The sequence below is a fragment of the Hypanus sabinus genome, chromosome 10 (assembly GCF_030144855.1).
Source record: "Hypanus sabinus isolate sHypSab1 chromosome 10, sHypSab1.hap1, whole genome shotgun sequence".
Classification (NCBI taxonomy): domain Eukaryota; kingdom Metazoa; phylum Chordata; class Chondrichthyes; order Myliobatiformes; family Dasyatidae; genus Hypanus; species Hypanus sabinus.
The window spans coordinates 106139025-106160521 of record NC_082715.1 but is presented as its reverse complement, the minus strand read 5'-3'; the positions used below and the strand labels follow the sequence as shown (position 1 = coordinate 106160521).

At 41.6% G+C, this 21497-nt stretch overlaps 2 protein-coding genes across 3 annotated transcripts in view; both read right to left on the bottom strand.

Moving 5' to 3' along the window:
* Nucleotides 1-42: 42 nt before the first annotated feature.
* Nucleotides 43-9095, bottom strand: slc35d3 (solute carrier family 35 member D3). Its single transcript, XM_059982511.1, has 2 exons — nucleotides 1559-9095; nucleotides 43-1009 (listed from the first exon to the last, which is right to left on the bottom strand). The coding sequence occupies exons 1-2, from the start codon at nucleotides 1992-1994 to the stop codon at nucleotides 273-275; spliced, it is 1173 nt and encodes a 390-aa protein (XP_059838494.1). The 5' UTR covers nucleotides 1995-9095; the 3' UTR covers nucleotides 43-272.
* A 190-nt stretch (nucleotides 9096-9285) lies between these two features.
* pex7 (peroxisomal biogenesis factor 7) overlaps nucleotides 9286-21497 on the bottom strand; it is an 86869-nt gene continuing 74657 nt past the window's right edge. Inside the window, exons 9-11 of one of the 2 annotated variants that reach the window (XM_059982510.1) lie at nucleotides 18943-19042; nucleotides 16267-16323; nucleotides 9286-9427 (exon numbers count right to left, since the gene is read on the bottom strand). In XM_059982510.1, coding sequence (XP_059838493.1) covers nucleotides 9425-9427; nucleotides 16267-16323; nucleotides 18943-19042 — 160 coding nt within the window. In that variant the 3' untranslated portion in view covers nucleotides 9286-9424. Of the gene's footprint in view, nucleotides 9428-15442; nucleotides 16324-18942; nucleotides 19043-21497 lie in introns of those variants that run through there. The other variant, XM_059982509.1, reaches the window with a different exon arrangement.

The following is a 21497-nucleotide window of genomic DNA, read 5'->3' as shown; positions in this document are numbered from 1 at the left end:
CCCACGGGCTGGAATCCTGCCCGTACAGAGTAGACTGGCGTGTAAATACAGTATCCGCATAATCATAACGATAATTCTTCCGAGTGTAATTGAGATTTACGTCTGGTTTTCGCCTCGCATCTGAGAAATAATAGCACAGGATGTTGGTAATCTGTTCCTGGCATTTGGTCCACGTTGCTCTGTCAGTTGGTAAGACGGAGGTAACGCCGGCACCCCGAATAATAGATACCACTGGTCCTTCACAAGGCAACGAAGAGTGAGGTTTCGATGATTTACTGGGAGTCCTGAGCTGCGGGGTCTTTCCCGGAAACCGTAAGCTGTCTTAACAACCTCCACACACCGACGTAGTTTTCTGTCAGTGCATTGTTGTGGGGCGCCTGCGGTTCTATGGGTCCGATTCCACTCCCCTCAGACTCGGCGCTGGGAACTTCCTGCAGTTCAAGCGCTTGGGGAGCAACGCTGGGAGATTCAGTCTGTCCTTCCTCCTCCTCTTTGGTCAGTTCTTCCAGGTCATCGTACTTGGCCTGCTGCCTCGTGTCGAAATATTTGGCCATGCAGTAGGTGACCGAGCCCACTGTGTTCACCACCACGCCGGCGATGAACAGGGAGGTTGGCACCACGTCTTTGAAAGCCAGCATACCCACCGTGATGGTGGCCACACTTTTGACCACGCCCACGAAGCTGGTGGTGACCGCCGAGTTGATGTATGTGCAGTGCAGGGTGGTGAAGTTCATGAGGCAGCCGATCAGGATGCAGGAGACGAAGGTGCAGCAGACTGCGGGGTCCAGCCAGCCCGGGTACGACCAGACATTGACCACATCCAGGCTGGCGAGGCTGCAGATCAGCAGTATTGGCGAGGCGGTGACGGCGATGGTATACTGGGCAGTCAGCGGGCCGTAGGAATGCTCGCTGCCCTTCTTTTGAATCACCACCAGATAAGCGGCGTGTACCAGCACTGCGAATACCCCGGTCACGTAGCCGATTGGCTCCCCGGAAAGATCACCAGCCCCTGGGGGAAAGCACAGGCCTGTGAGAAACATGCCGAATAACTTGTACCAGCTGCACTTTAGTACACCGGTACCTGGTTACCAAACAAACAGAGCGAGAAGCTAGGGGTTTAGTAATAAAACACAAAGAAATACTATTCAGCCAATTACTTTATTAACTGACGCCGTTAATCAACTATTTGACAATGACTGTATGGAGAGTAAAGATTTATAAAACATTAAAAAGATTTATAGACATTATATATATCTTACATACATGTCATGCAGATTCCTTTCAGTTTTAGTCGATTTTAGATTGGATGTCAGTGCTATTTGGGTTATTCAACCAGATTGATCTCTGTGAATTTTTACATCCTTTCCGTTGTGTTCGTGCAATGCAAGAACAAAGTTCCGGGACATCTCGCCATTGTCAATTAACCTTCATTATATTTTTCGCGCAATGCCCGTGAATAAACTAACGGCAACTGGAGTCCTCTGCAATTGCATGGGGACTTACAAATCGGCGAGATAGGAGTCTCGGACTTTGGGGACAGATCGCCGGTAATACTGACCTGCCAGCGCGGCTCCGCAGGTGGTGAGCAGCACCGCTACACCGACACCGATCGAGGGGGTGCCGTTCTTGAGCAGGAAAACTCCTATGATTAAGGTAACGAGAGGTAGACAGCGCTTGAAAACGACGTACATGGGAAGACTGAGGCCTCGGAGCGACCAAAGAGTCAAACAGGACTGCAGAGTGGACAGCAGCGTGACGCTGGCGAAGACCTTGGCCAGACTGAAACTATAAGGCGGAACGTCTATTTTACTCAGCCTCCTCAGGATCTCTAGTGTCAGAGCGGCGGTGCTGCTCGTCAGAAACTGCACCAGCGTCAAAAAGATGAAATTGTGCCGAGAAATAAGAATCTTCAGCAGAATGTTCAAGGATCCCGAAAACACTCCGTGGGCAACAGCCACCGAGATACCGAGCGTCCTGCCCTTGCAGAGGTGCATGGTGCTTCAGATGTGAAACCAATGGGTTAGCCTTTGGGTACCAACTGCCACAGACACTCCGGCTGAAGCACCGCCCACCCTACGGTTCCATTCATTTAACTAAAGGCGGAGGCGGGAGCATTTACAGGACCGGGGCTGAAACTGATCAACTGAACACTTTATTAATGACCACCATTCAAAATGCTGCAAAGTCAAATGTGAATGATCCCGGGAGTTGACGCATGGAAACCAGTCACAAATGCAGCTTCCCATTTACTTAATTAAGTGAGTGTTTTTATTTTACATTTCTTTTCGCCACTGCACGATTAATGGTGAGTCACCGCTCGGGGAGGGGGGGAGGCCGTCAGTCAAGTTGGAGACATCGTGAAACTGCAGGTGCTATAAATCTGGAGCAATATGTGCAGAATGCTGGAAGAACTCAAAGTCAGCTGGCTTCTATGGAGGGTAATGAACGGTCGATGTTTCGGGCCGAGACCCTTCACCGGTCTTGTGTGTGTTCTGCCAGTTGATTAATGCCGAATTCAATCACCACTCTCAAAAGCCTGAACCCTTAACATTTATGCGAACTGTTCGACGTTTAGACGAAAATAAAACACGTCTTCGTCAGGTGCTGAAAATAATCTGCCCTCTTGAAAGTATGTTATCTCCTTTAGCTGAGTACATTCTTTTCGGGATCAAAACACTAAACGGGGCCGTTAGTCAAAGATCTGAGTCGTGTTGTCTTTTATTGCTGATTACAGGCACCCTGGGAGGCGCGCTAGAAACTGATTCTGTAAGAAATTGGACATGGTTGTAGTATCCCTTCGTACCTACAGCTCTGTCATTTTTACAAAACGTCGATGTAATGCAAAGGGCTGTAAATGCGAAACTTCCTTCCGTTTATGCTTCATCAACGTAGCGTTACTAAAAGATAAGGAATCATCAATATGCCAGAGAAATGCGTCCAACACAATATCCGACTTCAAACCAGACGACGGAAGAGAATGAAATCTGTGACATGAATCAATGTTTTTGCACTCGATTGAAATCCGGAAATTCCATGATTAGAAACGAGTACTTCCTTACTCGTTATATAGAGGTTACAATCACCGTCCTTTTAATCGATAAACTATTTTGACACATTTGCTAACCTGTCGTCGCAGCTTGTGGATCAACAGATGAAAATGAAGATCTGGACTTCATAATCTGCTCTCTTCAGATTTCTGTGTTGTTTTCTGACGCGCGCATAATTATACTGGGCTACATTATCCTGGATAGGATATCTCGGTCGGTATGGACCAGCTGGGTAGAAAGACCTGTATCCGTATAGAACGCGTTTTTGAGCTACGCCGTGCATTGCCTCCGCTTCGCTTTTATTTCTCAGAATCTCGAAGGCCATTTGACTCGGATTGCCCGCGCAGATTCTTCAGCAGAGCCAGCAAATTAATAGCACGCCGCCTTTTCCCTTTGCTGTAGGTTCCCGTATCAAACCACTATCATCTCTTTTGACTCTGCTTCAATTACCTGGGAAATTTCCTAACTTAACCTTAATATTCCTTTCGTAACAATGGCGGGCTGTCCATTTGCTGACATTGAACTTCTCAGAGGTAGTGGTGAAATCCGACTGTTACGTGTGCTCATTAGCTCCTGGAGGAGAGATCATGAAAACCCCAGGCCTTTCCCCAGAGCCACATCACCTACTGTCTCTCTCTCTACGGCCCTGATGAACCTGCTTCCAGCACCGCTACAGGCAGGAGACCGAGCTTTACCCTGTTTGTTCTCGGATTTTAAACCCGTACCTCCAGACCAAGCAACCGTTTGTTAACGGTACAGTTTTCTTGCATGGAACTTAATTTATCCTCTATCAAACCTTTTCTTAATCTTCTTTGCTCCAACGTGAACAGCCGCAGCTTCCCATTTTGCTGACCATTCTAGTAAATCTGTTCCTCCTGCTTTCTAGCACTCACTTGCTTTTTGAAGCGTCTAAACCAGAAATGAAAGCAAAATCGTATTTGCCATTTAATCAGACTTTAATAAAATTCAGTATCACTCATTTTGTAGTCTGTGCCTTTATTTCTGAAACCCAAAGCTCTACTTACCACTATCTCAACATCACCTGCCTCTTCTGTATACACACAGATACAAGTACGTTAAATCTCAGTGAGGGGTCTCTAAGTCGCCAGTACTCCTTTCCTTAGATGCTGCCTGGCCTGCTGAGTTCTTCCAGCACTTTGTATGAATTCATCTATATTCCCTCTCATTCTTTCTGCCAAATTGTTTCACTTTTGCTGTCTACCTGCTGGTACTGTCAGTCTGTGCCATTTTACAGTAATCCAAGGAAGCATTTCTATTGATTTTTATTTCTGGACACGCTGCACAACGTCAAAGGCAGGATGAAAGCTAAGTATAATTTTAGACTGGATTGCAAACTCCACTAGGCAGCTTAAACAGGAACGAGGCAGACTTTTGGTCAAGTGTTTCACAACTAAAGCTTTTAGGTACTCTGTGAATATTAAATCAAAAGAAACGTGCTAGGGATTCTGGAAATCTGAAGTAAAAATAGAAAAACAGCACACAAAAAGTAGGAAGAACTTAGGAGGTCAGGCAGCATTTATGGAAATAAAAATAGCCAGTTGACGTTTCAGGCGAAACCCTTCTTCAGAACTGGAAAGGAAGGTGACGGGTGGGGGTGGGGGAGGGAGGACGATAAACTAAAAGTTGATAGCTGAAGTCAGGTGGGTGGGGAAGAGCGTCTGAAGTAAAAAGCTAGGAGGCCATGGGTGGGAAAGGTAAAGGGATGGAGAAGAAGGAATCCGATAGGAGAGGGTAGTGGACCATGGGGTAAAGGGAAGGAGGAAGGCACCAGCAGGAGGTGATAGGCAGGTGAGGAGTAGAGACTAAAGGCCAGAGTGGGGAATTAAAGAAAAGGCAAGGGGGCAGGAGTCAATTACCAGAAGCTGCAGAAATTAATGTTCATGGCATCAGATTGGAAGCTACCCAAACAGAATATCCTTCAGCCTGATTGTGGCCTCATTGTGGCAGAAGAGGAGGCCATGGACTGACATATCAGAATGGGAATGGAGATAGGAATTAAAATGGTTGGCAACAGGGAAATCCTGCTTATTGTGCTTGGAGCAGAGGTGCTCAACAAAGTGCTCCCCCAATTTGTTGGGTTTCATCAATGTAGAGGAGCACTGAATACAATAGACAACCCAACAGATTCATAGGTGAACTGCTGTCTCCATCGAAAGGACTGTTTAGGGCCCTGAGCTGAGATGAGGGAAGAGGTGAATAAGCAGGTATAACACTTCTGCCACTTACAGGGGTAAGTGCCAAGAGGAGAATAGTGGGGGGAGACAATTGGGCAAGAGAATCAAGGACAGAATGATTCCTGTGGAAAATGGGAGGTGGGGGTGAGGTAAAGGTATGGTTGGTGGCACTGTCCCATTGAAGATGTAAGTTGCGGATAACGGTGTGTTGGGTGTGGAGGCTAATGGGATGGCGTGAGGACAAGAGGAGCTCTATCCCTGTTAAGGGGGTAGGAAGATGGTGTGAGTGCAGACGAGGGCAGAATCAATGGTGGAGGAAGGGAAACCCCAGCCTTTGAAGAAGGGGGACACCTCTGATGTCCTGCAGAGGAAACATAGAAAACCTATGACACAATACAAGCCCTTTGGCCCACAAAGCAGTGCCGAACATTTCTTCACCTAGGGTTACTCAAAGCCCTCTATTTTTCTGCGCTCCACGTACCTGTCCAGGAGTCTCTTAAAAGATCCTATCATATCTGACTCCACCACCATTGCCGGCAGCCCATTCCACACACTCATCACTCTCTATGTTAAAAAACTTACCCCTGACATCTCCTCTGCACCTACTTTCAAGCACCTTAAAACTGTGCCCTCTAGTGGTAGCCATTTCAGCCTTGGGAAAAAGTCTCTGACTATCCACACGATCAATGCCTCTCATCATCTTATACACCTCTATCAGGTCACCTCTCATCCTCTGTCACTCCAAGGAGAAAAGGCCAAGTCCACTCACCCTATTCTCAGAAGGCATGCTCCCCTATCCAGGCAACATCCTTGTAAATCTCCTCTGCACCCTTTCTAAAGTTTCCACATCCTTCCTGTAGTGAGGTGACCAGAACTGAGCACAGTACTCCAAGTGCGGTCTGACCAGGGTCCTATATAGCTGCAACATTACCTCTCGGCTCCTAAACTCAATCCCACACTTGATGAAAGCCAATGCATCGTATGCTTTCTTAACCACAGAGTCAACCTGCGCCAGCAGCCTTGAGTGTCCTCTGTACTCAGACCCCTAGATCCATCTGATCCTCCACACTGCCAACAGTCTTACCATTAATACTATATTCTGCCATCATATTTGACCTACCAAAATGAACCATTTCACACTTATCTGGGTTGAACTCCAACTGCCACTTCTCAACCCAATTTTGCATCTTATCAATGTCCCGCTGTAACCTCTGACAGCCCTCTACACTATCCACAACACCCCAATCTTTTTGTCATTAGTAAATTTACTAACCTATCCCTCCACTCCTTCATCCAGGTCATTTATAAAAATCTTGAAGAGAATGGGTCCCATAACAGATCCCTGAGGCACTCCACTGGTGACAGATTTCCATGCAGAGTATGACCTGTCTACAACCACTCTTTGCCTTCTGTGGGCAAGCCAATTCTGGATCCACAAAGCAATGTGCCTTTGGATCTCATGCCTCCTTACTTTCTCAATAAGCCTTGCATGGGGTACCTTGTCAAATGCCTCATCTTGGGAACAGATGAGGCAGAGATGAAGGAGCTCAGAAAAGGGAGTGGTATTTTTACAGGATAGAGAGTGGGAAGAGGTATGGTCGCTTTGGACTTCCAGCATCTGCAGAATCTCGTGTTTACAAAAATAGAAGATGCTGGAATTACTCACGTTACATCAGTCAAGAAACAGAATTTATTTCATCAATGATCTTCCATTGGAACCTTTTTAATGAAAGGTCATCAAACTGAGACATTAACTTCCCTGTTCCACAGCTGCTGCCTGACCTGTTGAAAATTTCCAGCTTTTTCTCCTTGTGGTTTCTTTAGCTGCCTGACTCTCAAACTGGTTTCTAAAATATTAATATCATTTTGGTCCATGTCTACCTCAAGGCATTCTCTTCAGGTTATATTGGCATGCAATACATAGAAAGCAAAAACTAAAACAAAAAAACTTTTAAGTAACATTTTAAAGCATTATCTTTAAGCGATGTGAGACAGAGAAGGATATCCATATTTTGGTTATGGTGACATGGGGGTGGGGGTGAATGGATGATGGAATTTAATCTTGACAAATGAGAGAAGATAGTTTGTGGCTACCACTGAGGCTAGGACATACATTGTGAATGGAACAAAAGGACCTGGAGTTCAAGTTCATAGACTTTTGAAGGTGGCAACAAATGTTGATAACATGGCTTGAAAAGCATGTTACCTTAGTCGATGATGCTGTCATCTACCTGTGGAACTGAGCCAACTGCCGTTTGGATAAGCAGGGCAGCACTGTGAGGATCATGTTTTTGATTTCTCAAGAGCCTCCAATACCATGCAGCCCTCATTGCTGAGGGAAAAGCTTCATTCAATGCAAGTGGGCACTTCCATTGCATCCTGGATAATGGACTGACTGGCAGACCATAGATTGTGCAGCTTCAGAGTTGTGTCAGACATGGCTATAAGCAGCACTGGGGCCATACAGTGGACTGCATTGGATAACTTCCTGTTTACCCTGTATATCTCAGATTTTAGATACAATACTGAGTCATGACATCTGCAAATATAAAGGAAGGATGGGAAGATGAATACAGGGCCCTGGTGGAGGACTGTCAAATTGTGCAAACTTAATCATCTGCAGCTCAACATCAGTAAGACAAAGGAGATGGTGAAGGAGACTAAGCCTGCATTGCTCCCTGTTAGTATTGATGGGGAGGACATGGATGTGGTGAGGTGCTACAAGTGAGGGGTACATCTGGATGACAGACTTGATTGGAGCACCAACACAGAGGCTGTATACAAGAAAGGTCCAGAGTCACCTTTACTTCCCAAGGAGTCTGAGGTCCTTTGGAGTATGCAGGCCTCTCCTTCACATGTTCTACCAGTCTGCTGTCGCCAATACAGTCTTCTATGTGGTGATGTGCTGGGGCAATAGCATCAACATGGGTGATGCCAGCAGGCTCAATAAATTGATTAGAAGGCTGTCTCTGTTATAGGAGTCAAACTGGACACATTGGAGGCTGTGGTAGAACAAATGACCCTATGGAAAATCCTGGTAATTCTGAAAAATGTTTCTTGGCTGAACAGAGGAGCACTTTTAGTAAAAGACTAAGACAACTGTTTCTTACCCTCAGCCGTTAGACTCTATAATAATTCAACCTATAGCCAGGGAAGTGAAGGCCTCCTCCAGTTAGAATGTTAGAGGTACTTACTTTTTCTTGTTTCTTACTTCCCTTTTAATATTTGTATATCTGTGTGCTTGTAATGCCACTGTGACACTGTAATTTCCTTTGGGATCGATGAAGTACCTATCTATCTTCTGTTAGTCAGGACACTGAATACAGAGGTATGGAGATTAAGTTCTAAATTTTAAAAACCTTGGTCATATCTCAGATGGAGCACTGCATGCTGTTCTGGTCATTAAGGAAGGATGTGATCATATGGAGAGGGTGTAATGAAGATTCACCATGTTGTTACTTGGAATTAGACTGGAGAAGCTCAGTCCGTTCTCCCTGGAGCAGAGAAGATTAAGAGAAGATATGATTGAAGTAAATAAAATTGCGTAGTGTACAGACGGTATATTGCAAGGCAGTTCATATTAGAGATAAATAAAACTAGAGACCATAGGTTTAGATAAGGGGGAAGAGATTTAGAAGAGATCTGAGGGGGAGTTTCTTCACCTATAGGATGTTAAGTACCTGGAATGTACTGCCTGTACTGATTGAAGCTGGGTTGTTGTCAACAAGTTAAGACCACAAGATATAGGAGCAGAATTAAGCCACTTGGCCCAGTGAGTCTACACCACCATTTCATCATGGCAAATCCAATTTTCCTCTCAGCCCCAACCTTCTGCCTTCTCCCTCTATCCCTTCATGCCCTGACCAGTCAAGAGTCTATCAATCTCTGCCTTAAATATATACATAAAGACTTGTCCTCCACAGTTGTCTGTGGCAAAGAATTCCACAGATTCACCACTCTTTGACTAAAGAAATTCATCCTCATCTCCATTCTAAAAGAATGCCATTTTATTCTGAAGCTGTGCCTCTGGTCTTAGACTCTCCCACCTTAGGAAACATTCTCTTCACATCCATTCTATCCAGACATTCCACAATTCGATAGGTTTCAATGAGGTCACCGTTTATTCATTTCTTGATCCTTCCAGAAATGCAGACTGATTCGATTTATTCTCCTGTGTAGACATCACTGAAATTAAAATATAGATTTGTTATTTTGGTGAGCTTGCTCACCAGCTTTCCACAGTAACAGATTCACAGTCCTAACCAGAATCCTCTTCCCAAAAGTCTAAAATAAAACAAGCCCAAGATACAAGTTGACCTGTCTAAACGGAGCACATTACCCCACACATATAGTATCTGTACTTCATGCAGAGAGTGGTCTCAATGAACTGTAACAAATTTCCCTGATAATCACTGTTGAGTGGCCATAACTTTTATAGCACTTCTTTGACAGCTGATTATAAACATCTTTTCTGATTCTAGGCAAATAGGACACGAATCGGAGTAAAATGGTGGCTAGCTGCAGTTAGCAAGAATAGAACAGTTCAGATGTATATTCAGCTGTTACAAGACCTGGCTAACACTATTGAAATCAAAGGAAGTGGATTTAAATCAAAGAATATGTCCATGATTAATCACAAAATTGAACGTTAACAGCACAGGTCTTGCAAGCACTGCTCTTTTGAGATCTATCCACAGATTTTCAATGATGTTTACGTTGGGGGACTGTGAGAGCTATGGCAAAACCTTCAGCTTGCACCTCTTGAGGTAGTCCATTGTGGATTTTGAGGTGTGTTTAAGATCATTATCCTGTTGTAGAAGCCATCCTCTTTTCATCTTCAGCTTTTTTATAGACGGTGTGATGTTTGCTTCCAGAATTTGCTGGTATTTAATTGAATTCATTCTTCCCTCTAACAGTGAAATGTTCCCCGTGCTACTGGCTGCAACACAAGCCCAAAGCATGATCAATCCACCCCATGCTTAACAGTTGGAGAGGTGTTCTTTTCATGAAATTCTGCACCCTTTTTTCTCCAAAGATACCTTTGCGCATTGCGGCCAAGAAGTTCTATTTTAATTTCATCAGTCCAGAGGACTTGTTTCCAAAACGCATCAGGCTTGTTTAGATGTTCCTTTGCAAATTTCTGATGCTGAATTTTGTGGTGAGGATACAAGAAAGGTTTTCTTCTGATTACTCTTCCATGAAGGTCATATTTGTGCTGCACAGCAGAACAGTGCACCACCACTCCAGAGTCTGCTAAATCTTCCTGAAGGTCTTTTGCAGTCAAACAGGGGTTTTGATTGGCCTTTCTAGCAATCCTACGAGCAGTTCTCTCGGAAAGTTTTCTTGCTCTTCCAGACCTCAACTTGACCTCCATTGTTCCTGTTAACTGCCATTTCTTAATTATATTATGAACTGAGGAAATGGCTACCTGAAAACGCTTTGCTATCTTCTTATAGCCTTCTCCTGCTTTGTGGGCATCATTTATTTTAATTTTCAGAGTGCTTGGTAGCTGCTGATTGTTGGGACAAGGTTTGAGGAGTCAGGGTATTTATAAAGCTTTGAAATTTGCATCACCTCACCTTTTCTAATGATGACTATGAACAAGCCATAGCCCTAACAAGCTAATTAACATCTGAGGCCTTGGTAAATGTTATCTGCACCCCAAGAGCTCAAATCTCTTGGGATATCCAAACTTTTGCATGGTGCTTCTTTCCTTTTTTTCACTCTAAAATTGTACAAAACAGAAATAATTCATCAATCTTGCTTAAAATGTTGAAAAGAATGTTTCATCTTTAACTTAATGATTTTTGGAAATCAGTTCATCTCCTACTCACTTAACTATCCATAGTAACAGAAATTTTGACTGGGGTGCCAAACTTTTGCATGCCACTGTATGTACTTTGACAATAAATTTACTTTGAACAGTTGAAGATTTAGGCCCACAAACGCTGCCTTTCACTAGTCACAATTTTCTTTCATGAGTGCTAATACTTGGACACAACAACTTGTATTCTCAGCTTTCTTATAGAAATTAAACTTGCATTGTTCAATTTTTGTCATTCTTTCTACTGAAGTTGGTGTGTTGTCTATGTTCGACTCAAGTAGTTTGCATTCCTTCTTTCTGGGTGTTTTTTCCAATAGTTCAGACACTGCTCCTCTGTTGATAAATTTAGAGATATAGCATGGAATAAGCCTCTCTAGCCCTTTGTGCCACATCAACAAGCAATCTGATTTACTCCTAGCCCAATCACAGCACAATTTTCAATGACCAAATAACCTACTAACCAGCATGCCTTTTGACTGTGGGAGGAAACCAGAAGATCTGGAGAACACCTACGCATTACACAGGGAGCAGGTCAGACTCCTCACAGATTATGTTGGGGACTGAACTCCAAACTCAAACACCCCAAGCTGTAATACTGTTGGGCTAACCACATCACTGTAGTGCCAACATCAAGTCGTTAGGAATACCAGATTTGACAATTTAATAATTTGACCTCCTATTTTCCACCCTCCTTAACTATGTTATCCAGCATTGCAAGACAATACCTGATCACTGCCCAAGATGTCTACACTTTGGCTTCTTGTACATGTGAAAGTCACCAAGTATAAATTTACTTTGTAAGGATGTGGTGTTGTGTTGGTAGATGGTAGATGGCTTCAAAGAAAGCAACTGCATTAACTCTACCAGTAACATGTTAACAAAATATACTACTTGAAACTATTGGGTCAGAATATTGACTAAGAGACAGACAGCTCAAAAGAGAATCTGAAGCATCAAACAACATTTGTTAGAATTTTAGGTAATTGGTATAAGGGTAACATTCAACAAGTACTGAACCAGGTGGACTGAAAATCTGGTTGAGTGGTGCCACACAACCACCTCTTACTCAACATCAGCAAAACCGAAGAGTTGATTATTAACTACAGAAGAAAGTAACTGGAGACCAATGAGTCAGTCCTCATCAGGAGATCAGAAATGGAGAGGATTGGTACCTTTAAATTCTTTAGGATTATCTCAGACAATCTCTCTTGGGACCATTATGTATGTGTCATTTCAAAAAAGGCACAGCAACACCTCTACTTTCTTAGAAATTTGCAATAATTTGGCATGTTACATTTTCAACTTTGACGAACTTCTATAGTTGCACAATGGAGAGTATCCTGACTGGTTGCATAATGGCCTGGCATGGAAACACCAGAGCCCATTAATGGAAAAGCCTACAAAAGTAGTAAATACAGCCCAGTTTATCACAGGAAAAACCCTCCCCACATTGAAAACATCTGCAAGGAGTGCTGCCACAAGAAAGCAGCATCCATCAAAAAGGCCCTCACTACCCAGGCCATGCTCTCCTCTCACTGCTGACATCAGGAAGGAGGTATAGAAGCTCTGAGTCCCACACCACTAGGAACAGAACAGTTACTGCCCTTCAACCATCAGGCTTCTAAACCCATACAGCTTCACTCACCTCAACACTGAACTATTCCACAACCTATGGACTTACTTTCAATGACTACTCAATGTTCTAAATATTATTACTTGTCATTGTACATTTTGCCTTCTTGTGCTCATTGGCTATTTGTCCATCTTTGCTTTTTGTAGTTTTTCATTGATTGAATTGTGCTTCTTTGTATCTACAGTACATGCCCACAATAAAATGAATTGAACATATACATATACATACATGAACATATACATACTTTGATAATAAAGTTACTTTGAAATTTGAACTTTGAAATTAGACAAGGACAAGTAATAAATATAAAATGTAATTTTATACAGAACAGATTTAACAAAGCTCTGTGGATCAGTAGGTTGCTTGTAAAATTAAACAGGGCATGATCAAATATCAAAGATTAGGGTGTCCAAGAGGATTCCTTTGCAGGTTTAACTGGGATCCATTAAAATCAGGTTAAGAAAACAATAAGGGGCAATGCTTGCTTATGCTGCTGCATATTATGTCAAGAAATATTATGAGGTTGCTCTTGCCCAGAATGAAGGATATCAGATGGAAGGATATTACCAGTGTTACAAAATCTGACTGAGCTTCTGTAATGTAGTGGCCAGGTTGCTGCAATAAGGTTCAAGCTGGTTCAGTAATGCAGCATAAACTTGAGAAGTCAGATGTAGAATGATCAAAGATAATGACCACACCTCAGGGCAGTTGGAGGAATCACCAGACGTGCTAAGTGAAGTTCTCTGATGACTCCAAAGAGAGACTGGGTAATATAAGACATAGGAGCAGAATTCAGCACATTGAATCTGCTCCATCATTTCATCATGGCCTATTTATTATCCCTCTCAACCCTATTCTTCTGCCTTCTCCCTGTAACCTTTGATGCCCTGAATAATCAAGAATCTATTAATCTCTGCTTTAAATATACCCAATGACTTGGCCTCCACAGCCATCTGTGGCAATAAATTACACAGATTCACTGCCACCTGTCTAAAGAAATATGTCTTTCATCACTGTACTAAATGGACATCCACCTATTCTGAGGGTGTGCCCTCTGGGCCGAGACTCCCACACAATAGGAAAAATCCTCTCCACTTCCACTCTATCTAGGACTTCCAATATTTAATAGATTTTAATGACAACCCCCTCATTCTTCTAAACTCCAGTTGGCACAGGCCCAGAACCATTAAACACTCCTCATACAATAACCCTTTCATTCCTGAAATGATTCTTATGAACCTCCTCTGATCCCACTCAAATGCCAGTGCATCTTTTCTTAAATAAGGGACCCAAAATTGCTTACAATATCCCGTGCCATTTGACGAATACCTTATAAAGCCTCAGCTTTACATCCTTGCTTTTATATTCTAATTCTCTTCAATTGTATGCTAACATTGCATTATCTTCAACTAAACCTGTCAGTTAACCTATCAGGAATCCTGCTTAAGGACTCCCATGTCTCTTTGCACCTCTGATTTTGAAATTTTCTCCGTTTATAAAATACTCTACACCTTTAATCCTTATTTCAAAGGTCATGACCATACACTTCCCTGCACTATATTAACCTCTGCCACTTATTTGCCCATTCTCCCTATCTGCCCAAGTCCTTCTGCAAATTCCCTGCTTTCTCAACACCACCTGCACCAATAGGAATCCAAGATATTCCCAGATTCTTCTAAGCTGTGTGTCCTGATTACCCCTAATGTTGCAAAGAAATCAGAATAGCACTATGCAGTATTTTACTTGGGCAAATTACCAGGTGTGAAAAGGAGGGACTGTAGAGTTGGTATAAAACACAGCAAATGTCTCTGTCCTATTAAACAGGTCAAACTTGGTTCTATATTTGATCCAGCAATCTTAGCAGTACAAGTAAGCCGAATTAAATGTTTTTTTAAAGACGGAGAACAATGCAGACGATGATGTACAGGAAATATTTGATGTGGCTCCTAATAATAAACCTCCTGAGTAAGGGGGAATCTTCAAAGGGACAACTGACTGACTGGATAACCAAAGGGATGAATTGTTATAAATAGATGCTGACCGAGGGATTTCATCTTAAATTGTTCATGAAAATGGCAATCTATGATTTGTAACCTTAGAATTGGATGAAATAGGCCAAATCCTAATTATGACGAGGGTATTTTTAAATTGTTTTGGAACTCTGTATCTGGGTGATTTCTTAAATTAGATGCACAGAAGGAAACTATTTGGCCTACCAAGTCTATGCCTCCTCTCGGTGCATTCCTATCAGTACACCGACCACTTCTTCTCCAATAATCTAATCTCTGATAGGCTCATCAACACCCCCAATGTTCATGCTACCTATCTAAACTGGGAAAAATTGCTGCACCCCACTTTGGAATGTGGAAGAAAATGGGAAAACTCAGAGAAATCCTGCTGTCCTAAAAGATAACACCATGGTTCAGGATGGAAGCTGACCAGGTGCAATGCAGTTTCCTGAATAAAGCAAATAACTTGAGTTTTGACTAAGTACTGCGGGGTGTGGAGAATGACCAAGCCTTCCACAACCTGAAGGACAAATCATTATTGAGCTGAAGCAGAAAGGGAAATATCTGAGACAAACTGAGAGAAGCCACTTAAAAGCAAAGTCTGCGTCAATACCTTCACCTTTGGCTAAACTAACCATTTTTAAAACTGCACCTTGGAAGTGCCTCAATTTATTTTCCATATTGAAAATGCTATATAAATAAGAATTGGTACTGATGACAAGAAAACAAGTAAGTTAGTCTGAATATGTGAGTTACTTTGAATGTTATTGACATAAATATATACTTCATGTCAATGTTAACAATGACATTATCCGTAACAGTATCAAGACAGAAAAATAATTAAAATTTCTGAACAATGAAAAGCTCTTGCTGCAAAGTTCAAATTTGTTCTTTCTTCAATTACAATGAAAACATATTCATGATAATTCTTCCAAGCCAATGTCGACTGAAGTTCATCTTGCAGCAACACTTCCCTCCACCTATTAAGACCTGGTTACACTAACTTTAAGGCAGTGTCTAATCTTAACAGTCTGGATGAAGTACCATAGAACCAAGACAGGTATTTACTCTTAGTTGAACAATGAATTAGTGCAAAATGTATTAACTTAGTATGAAATATACAAAGTCAAATTTGTATATAGTTTCAAAGCCTTTGCAGCAGCTGGTTACTCATGAATTAACACAAGAAATAAATAAACTGCCAGTGTTGTATTTTTTATCCACTGCCTTCCCAAGCATTCTGCAATGTGGACAAATGGAAGTTTACAGTCCCTTTAAGTGCATATCAATCCACGGCAGACATATTTAACTATACATTTAGCGCTCTGTGTGTGTGTGTGTATATATACACACACACATGTGTACATATATATGTGTGTATACATATATACACACCTATGTATAAAACTGCTGCAGAGCTTTATAAATTTTCTCAACATAACAGCTAATGCTCATTATGAGCTGAGTATAAAGAATACAGTCTTATACAGAAATATAGTTTTGTGAAGTGGAACATTATGTACTAAATTGTACAGTGATGACAAATTTAATGACTAACTGTAAGGCAAGATGGAATATAGATCTTCACAGTCTCATCCCAGGCACAATCAACAACCTGTAAGGAAAGTACAACAGAATGCGTAAGTTAGAAATAGTTCTATCGTTATCAATCTAAAAAAATGGTCAATTAAAATATATCAAACTATGATGACAACAACAAAAGTGGATGTCGGGATGACATCATGTCCATTTGGGTTAGCACATTTGCATAAAAAAATGCCAAAATGGATTGCATGCTGATTAACAATATCCTATCACATACTTAAAATGATGCTTCAGGAAGACGTCAACTGAAAAGGTAGACTGGAGCAATGCAAAGAACTGTGAATGAGAGGGGTTACTGTGTGAGTGTAAGTTTTTAACCACTTTTGACCCAGCCATGTTGTCTACATAAACTACATAAATATGCCACTTCCCATCAGTATTTTGTTTACTCACAATCTTCCTAATAATTTTGGGAATATATCACTGCATTAAAGATGCTAAAAAATGGAAATCATTGCAGGCCACAGCCAGATAGTACTAGCCAGTCCTGTAGTTTCATCACCATCAGACTTTGAGACAAATGGTCCCAAGTTCGAATCCAGCCAGCGCATTGCATGCTTTCCTTCTGTGCTGGGTTGTGCTTCAAGCTAGCAACTCAGCCTTGTAAAAAATAGTCAAATGCTACGGAAATGGCAAGAATGTCACCAGATGCGCCACAAGGCATGAAAAGGAACAACAGCAGCCAAATACATCAGAGCAGGACGGAAAATCTAAGTTGCAGGCAACATGAGGCCAGAGTCACGACTGCGGACGTACCACAGCTGCTTTCCAATGTGGTTACCCAAACTGTTTGTTGGTTTTTACATATAGAGGAAACCAAGTTGTGAATGTTAGTGCCATATGCCCGACTGGAAGAAGTGCAAGTGCTTCATTCGGATCATGGGAAGAAGGTGTACATCTCCTGCATTTGCACGGGGAAGTGTCTGACTAAAGGGAGTGGTAAGAGAGGACCAGTGAGTTACCGAGGACATGGTTGCTCCAGAATGCTTAACGGGGAGGTGATAGAAAGGTGTATCTGATGGTGGAATCTTGTTGGAAATTGGACTGAATCATTTATTGAATGCAAGGTTTATGTTTATTGAAGCCTGGATGTACACTCATCCTCGTCTAATCTTCCCTTCAAACATTAACAGATTGAAATCAGTAAGGTGCTGACTTCCCTACTGAAAATCAGCCCAGATGAATACCTGAGCAGAAACAGGTTAAGTATGTTTTAAGCAAATTCACTTTGTTGCTTGTTCATAACCTGAGTAATCTGCCTCTGCCACAGAGTAGATTTCACTAGGCTGACACACTCCTATACCTAATGCCCATTCCAGCAAAAAAGTGAATGCAAAACAATGAAAATGATGTAGGGAAGTATTTAAAATGTTCAATCCCTACCTCAGCATATTCTAATCACCTTCATTTTTAATCAATTGCTTGACTGTAATGCAGCAGTGTAGTTTTTCTTCACCTAGCATTTAATTACAAAATGTGATGGTGGAATCTAACCGCCTACACTTATCTTAATCGTGTTTGTTCATTTTGATAAGTCTGCAGTGAATGTTGCCAACATTTGGCTCTACATTAATTCATTCAGGAACACTATAACTGATCCATTAACTGATTTAATTCTGCTTCCATGGCTGCTGTCTCCAATTCATCAATGTTCTTTATCCTCAGCCTCAAGGGAGCTTTCACAACACTCTTGGGACAATCTAATAAATCAGCTATAGATTATGGAGCTAATTCACTAACTATATATTCTTTCTTCGAGAAATAGGAGTTGAAGTACAGGAAAAGGCTTTAATTCTGTTTTCTGTGCACACTGACTACACCTCTGACTAAGCACAAAATCTGATGAGATCATTATTCGTGCATTGTTGTTAAGCAAATACACAGTGTAACTGATTTCTTTACGGTAATAGTGATACCATCTTGCACACAATTAAATATCAGCAGTAAAGTACAAACATTGTCCCTACACCTATTGAGAGTTTTGTGTTCACAATGATACAGTTCAGGTGATGCATACCTAATTCTGGCTTTTCAGAGTTGAGCAGCTGCTTCAAATTACACAGATTGCACAAAGTCATATAGCCTTTTAAAACCTCATATGGTTATTAATGAGAAGTTTTATTGTCAAGCACATAGTTAATGATTTTCTTTTTTCACTTTCCTACTGTCCTCTGTAAGACTAGTGTCTTGAAAAACAAGTAAATTCTGATAGTGCACCTTGTTAACTAATGACAGCAAGTTATTTGAGTATCAAAGACATCACAGCTAAACTTTGTGTTATACACAATGATTTTCCTGTAGAACATGGCAGATAATAGTCTGGAGTGGAAAGCATGACTCATTGTTCCAAGGCCCCAAAACATCACTGCGGTCAGATACTGTCTGTGCAGCCAAGTCCAAAATACATGGAATCAAGTTGCCCATGAAAATACAAAGAAAATCGAATTTAGTTGTGAAGTCAGAGTAGACGCACAAGCCGAAAAAATGTCCTGTTTTATTTAGCTTTACTAGGTAATTCCCCTTCAGCATTTTGGCTCTGCTATTTTGTTCCAAATCAGGGATCTGGAGCTTGTTTGCAGGTTTTGAACTAATTCATTTTGACCAGTCATTGAAGCAGTTAGTCACGTACCTGACCAGGGATATGTACGCTGAAATCAAGCCCACATACAAATTCTGTGTGGTGCTCCAGTGTTTCAAGCACTGAGTCAGGCTTGGAAATATCCCAAAACCTATGAATGAGAACAAATAAATGCAATTAAAGTAAATAAATAGACTTAAAATCATATTTTAAAGTTATGACACAGTTAGTATTCCATTGCACAAACTGACCTGCATAAAGTATAAATGGATTGCAACTCTCTGATAGGCAGATGTAACACTACACATGTTGGATGTTGCCCCCTCAGATATGAGAGGGGAAATAATTAATAGTTCTGATTTGTCCCACAAGGATATTTTAAGATGTCTCTTTTTGTCTTTGTTCAATAAATGGAATAGCTACCTGTTTTGTAAGCTGAATCTACTGTAAACCTCATTACAATAGAGCCATAGAAAAGTACAGCACAGCAACAGGCATTTCAGCCCATCTAGTCTGTGCCAAACTATTTAAACTGCCTACTTTTATTGACCTGCACTGGAACCATAGCCTTCCATACCGCTACTAGCATGTACCTATCTAAACTTCTATTAAATGTTGAAATAGAGCCTCCCTGATCCTTTGTGTGAAGATGTTTCCCCTCATGTTTCCCTTGAAATTTTCACCTTTCACCCTTAAACAATGACCTCCAGTTGCTGCACCCAACCTTTGTGGAAAAAGCCTGCTTGCATTTACCTATCTATACCCCTCAGAATTTTGTATACCTCTATCAAATTTCCTCTCAATCTTCTATGTTCTAAGGTATAAAGTCTTAAACTATTCAATATTTCCATATAACTGAGGTCCTCCAGACCCAGCAACATCGTCGTAAAGTTTCTCTGCACTTTCAACCTTATTTACATCTTTCCTGTTGATAGTGACCAACACTGCACACAAAGCTCCAAATTGGGCCTCTCCAATGTCTTGTACAACTTCAACATAACATTTCATCTCCTTTACTTAATACTTTGATTTATGAAAGCCAATGTGTCAAAAGCTTTCTTTACGACCCTATCTACCTATGATGACACTTTCAAGGAATAATGGACCTGTATTCCCAGATCCCTTGTTCTACTGCACTCCTCAGTGCCTCATCATTCACTGTGTAAGACCTACTCTGGTTGGTCCTACCGAAGTGTAACACCTTGTACTTGTCTGCATTAAATTCCATCTGCCATTTCTCTGCCCGTTTTTTCAGCTGGTCCAGACCCCACTTCAAGCCATGATAGTCTTCCTCACTGTCCACTACACCTCCAATCTTGGTGTCATTTGCTCAAATTTGCTGATCCAATTAACCACATTATCATCTATATCACTGATATAGCTGACAAACAACAAAGCGCCAAGTACCGATCCTTGCAATACTCCTCTAGTCACAGGACTCTCCAGTCAGAGAGGCAACCAGCTATTATCATCCTTTGGCTTCTCCCACAAAGCCAATGTCTAATCCAATTTACTATCTCATTTTGAATGCCTGGTGGCTGAGCCTTCTTGACTAACCTCTCCTGGGGAACCTTGTCAAACGCCTTTCTAAGTTCATGTAGACCACATCCACCACCTTACCTTCATTAACTTTCCTGGTAACTTCCTCAAAAATATGTTAGACACGATGCACCATGCATGAAGCTATGTTGACTATGTTTATCCAAATACTCCTATGCCTGGACCTTTAGAATACTTTCCAGTAACTTTCCCACTACTGATGTCAGGCTCACTGGCCTATGATATACATTTATTTCAGTACTCGAAAATATATTCTTTAGTATTTTCAAATATTCATTTTTGTGATGTAGTTGTTATTCTTAAACATCCCTACTAGTACTAATCCCCAATTGCATAATAGGGTGGTGGACTTTCTTCTTGAAGCATGATCTCGAACTCAGAGGTACTTTCTTATAAGTTTGCAAAGATCTGGCATGTCACCTAAAACTGACAAATTTCTATAGATGTGTGGTGCAGAGAACTGGTTTCATCACAGCTTTGTATAGAGACACCAAAGCCCTTTAACGGAAAATCCCACAAAAAGTAGTGGATATGGCTCAGTCAATCATGGGTAAAGCCCTCTCCACCACTTGAGCAAATCTACAGAGTGTGCTGTTGCAGGAAAGCAGCATTCATTTTCAGGGACCCCCACAATGCAGGCCATGCAGTTTCCTTGCTGCTGCCATCAAGAAGGTACAAGAGAGTCAGGACCCACACCACCATAATCAGGAACAGTTATTTACTCTCAACCATCAGGCTCTTGAACCAAAGGGAATAAATTCACTCACCCACCACCAAAATGCTTCCACAACCTATGGACAGGCTTTCAAGCACTCTTACACTTTCAAAAGCATCTCACCGTCTCATGTTCTTGATATTTCTTACTAATTTATTTATTATTATTATTCCTTTTTTCCCCTTTTGTATTTGCACTGCTTGTTTTCTTTTGCACATTGGTTGTTTGGCTGTTTGTCCAAACTTTTCGGGGCAGCCTTTCATTGATTCTACCACACAACCCCATCTACATTGGTGGTGTGCAGGTGGAATGGGTCAAAAACTTTCGGGGT

Bases quoted from the DNA above. Each gene is read 5' to 3' on its own strand.
- slc35d3 (XM_059982511.1), bottom strand. From the start codon at position 1,994: ATGCACCTCTGCAAGGGCAGGACGCTCGGTATCTCGGTGGCTGTTGCC. The intron at 1,010-1,558 runs GTCAGTATTACC...GCTTTCCCCCAG, and splicing joins CTGCGGAGCCGCGCTGGCAG to GGGCTGGTGATCTTTCCGGG.